This window comes from Gadus macrocephalus, chromosome 10 (assembly GCF_031168955.1).
Source record: "Gadus macrocephalus chromosome 10, ASM3116895v1".
NCBI classification, from domain to species: domain Eukaryota; kingdom Metazoa; phylum Chordata; class Actinopteri; order Gadiformes; family Gadidae; genus Gadus; species Gadus macrocephalus.
In genome coordinates, this window is record NC_082391.1 from 23655618 (window position 1) to 23657178 (window position 1561).

The 1561-nt window shown below is 62.3% G+C and overlaps 1 protein-coding gene across 1 annotated transcript in view; it reads right to left on the bottom strand.

The window, feature by feature from the left end:
* The window catches only part of pdgfrb (platelet-derived growth factor receptor, beta polypeptide), a 21208-nt gene extending 20136 nt beyond the window's left edge, over nucleotides 1–1072 (bottom strand). The window contains 4 exon segments of the mRNA XM_060063345.1: nucleotides 1–72; nucleotides 723–746; nucleotides 749–828; nucleotides 830–1072. The exon segment at nucleotides 1–72 is cut by the window's left edge and continues 57 nt beyond it. Of these exon segments, the coding sequence (XP_059919328.1) occupies nucleotides 1–72; nucleotides 723–746; nucleotides 749–828; nucleotides 830–915 (262 nt within the window). The 5' untranslated portion in view covers nucleotides 916–1072.
* Between the last annotated feature and the right edge of the window lie 489 nt (nucleotides 1073–1561).

Consider the following 1561-nt stretch of genomic DNA (forward strand, 5'->3'; position numbering starts at 1 on the left):
AGGGGATAGTGCCCTCATCGCTGGTCTTGGTGGCCATGCTGTGCAGGCTCTCCACGAACCAAACCTCAGGGTCTGAGAACGAAGGGGGGAGGGGGGGGGGGGGGGGGGGGGAGAGAGGAGGGGAGAGGGGGAGAGAGAGAGAGAGAGAGGGGGGGGGGGGGAGAGAGAGAGGGAGAGAGGAGAGGGGGAGAGAGAGAGAGACAGAGGGAGAGGGAGAGACAGAGGGAGAGAGGTTTGGTTTCTTAACTTTAGAGGGATAGATAAAATATTCTTCTCTTCTATTCAAATTGTCATAGTTATTGACCATGCCATAACAACAAACATCAATATTACTTTGACTAAACTTAAGGTTCTGTGGTACACCGTCTGCGCGTGTACCACAGAACCCTAACCCCCTAACCCTAACCCCCTTACCCTAACCCCCTAACCCTCCAACCCTAGCCCTAAACCCTAACCCCCTTACCCTAACCCTAACCCCCTTACCCTAACCCTAACCCCCTTACCCTAACCCTAACCCCCTTACCCTAACCCTACCCCCTTACCCTAACCCCCTAACCCTCCAACCCTAGCCCTAACCTAACCCCCTTACCCTTACCCTAACCCTAACCCTAACCCCCTTACTCTAACCCCCTTACCCTAACCCTTACCTAACCCTAACCCCCTAACCCTAACCACACAGGACGTGCCCCAGGCGAGCCCCCCCAGCGCCCGGCGGGACCCACCGGCCACGAACACGGCCACCTCCGGCTCTCGGCTGTGTGGTTGTCCGTGCACACGTACACGCCCGTGTGCTTCCAGCTGGCGCCCAGCAGGGTGAGGGCGCTGGCCCCCGCGCCTCTCCGTCACGCGGGTAGCTGCGGGCCCCCGAGGGCCGGCGGTTCTGGGCGGGGTCCACCTGGAAGTACGGCACGTCATCCTTCTTGAAGCCCAGCTGGGGGCCCCCCGGGCCCCGAGCAGGTCAAGGTGAGCTGGGCGTCCGGGAGCAGGACCACCTGGCCGTTTCCGGGGGTGACCTGCAGACCCCGGGCCGCGGGGAACAGATGGAGGAGGGCTGGGGGGAAGGGAGGGAGGACGGGGTAGAGGTCAGAACAACATTACAACGAGGACCACAAAGCCTTCTGAGCAATGGGGCGCACTGGGCGGACTGGGAGCACTGGGAGCACTGGGCGCACTGGGAGCACTGGGAGCACTGGGAGCACTGGGAGCACTGGCGGACTGGGAGCACTGGGAGCACTGGGCGCACTGGGCGCACTGGGAGCACTGGAGCCCTGGGAGCCCTGGGCGCCCTGGGAGCCCTGGGAGCACTGGGAGCCCTGGGCGCACTGGGAGCCCTGGGAGCACTGGGCGCACTGGGAGCACTGGGCGCACTGGGAGCACTGGGAGCACTGGGAGCACTGGGAGCCGAGTAATGTAGCCCTGGTGGTGACAGATGGGTCGGAAACGACCGGATCAGTGGCCCTACACCCACTGTGTGTGTGTGTGTGTGTGTGTGTGTGTGTGTGTGTGTGTGTGTGTGTGTGTGTGTGTGTGTGTGTGTGTGTGTGTGTGTGTGTGTGTGGGC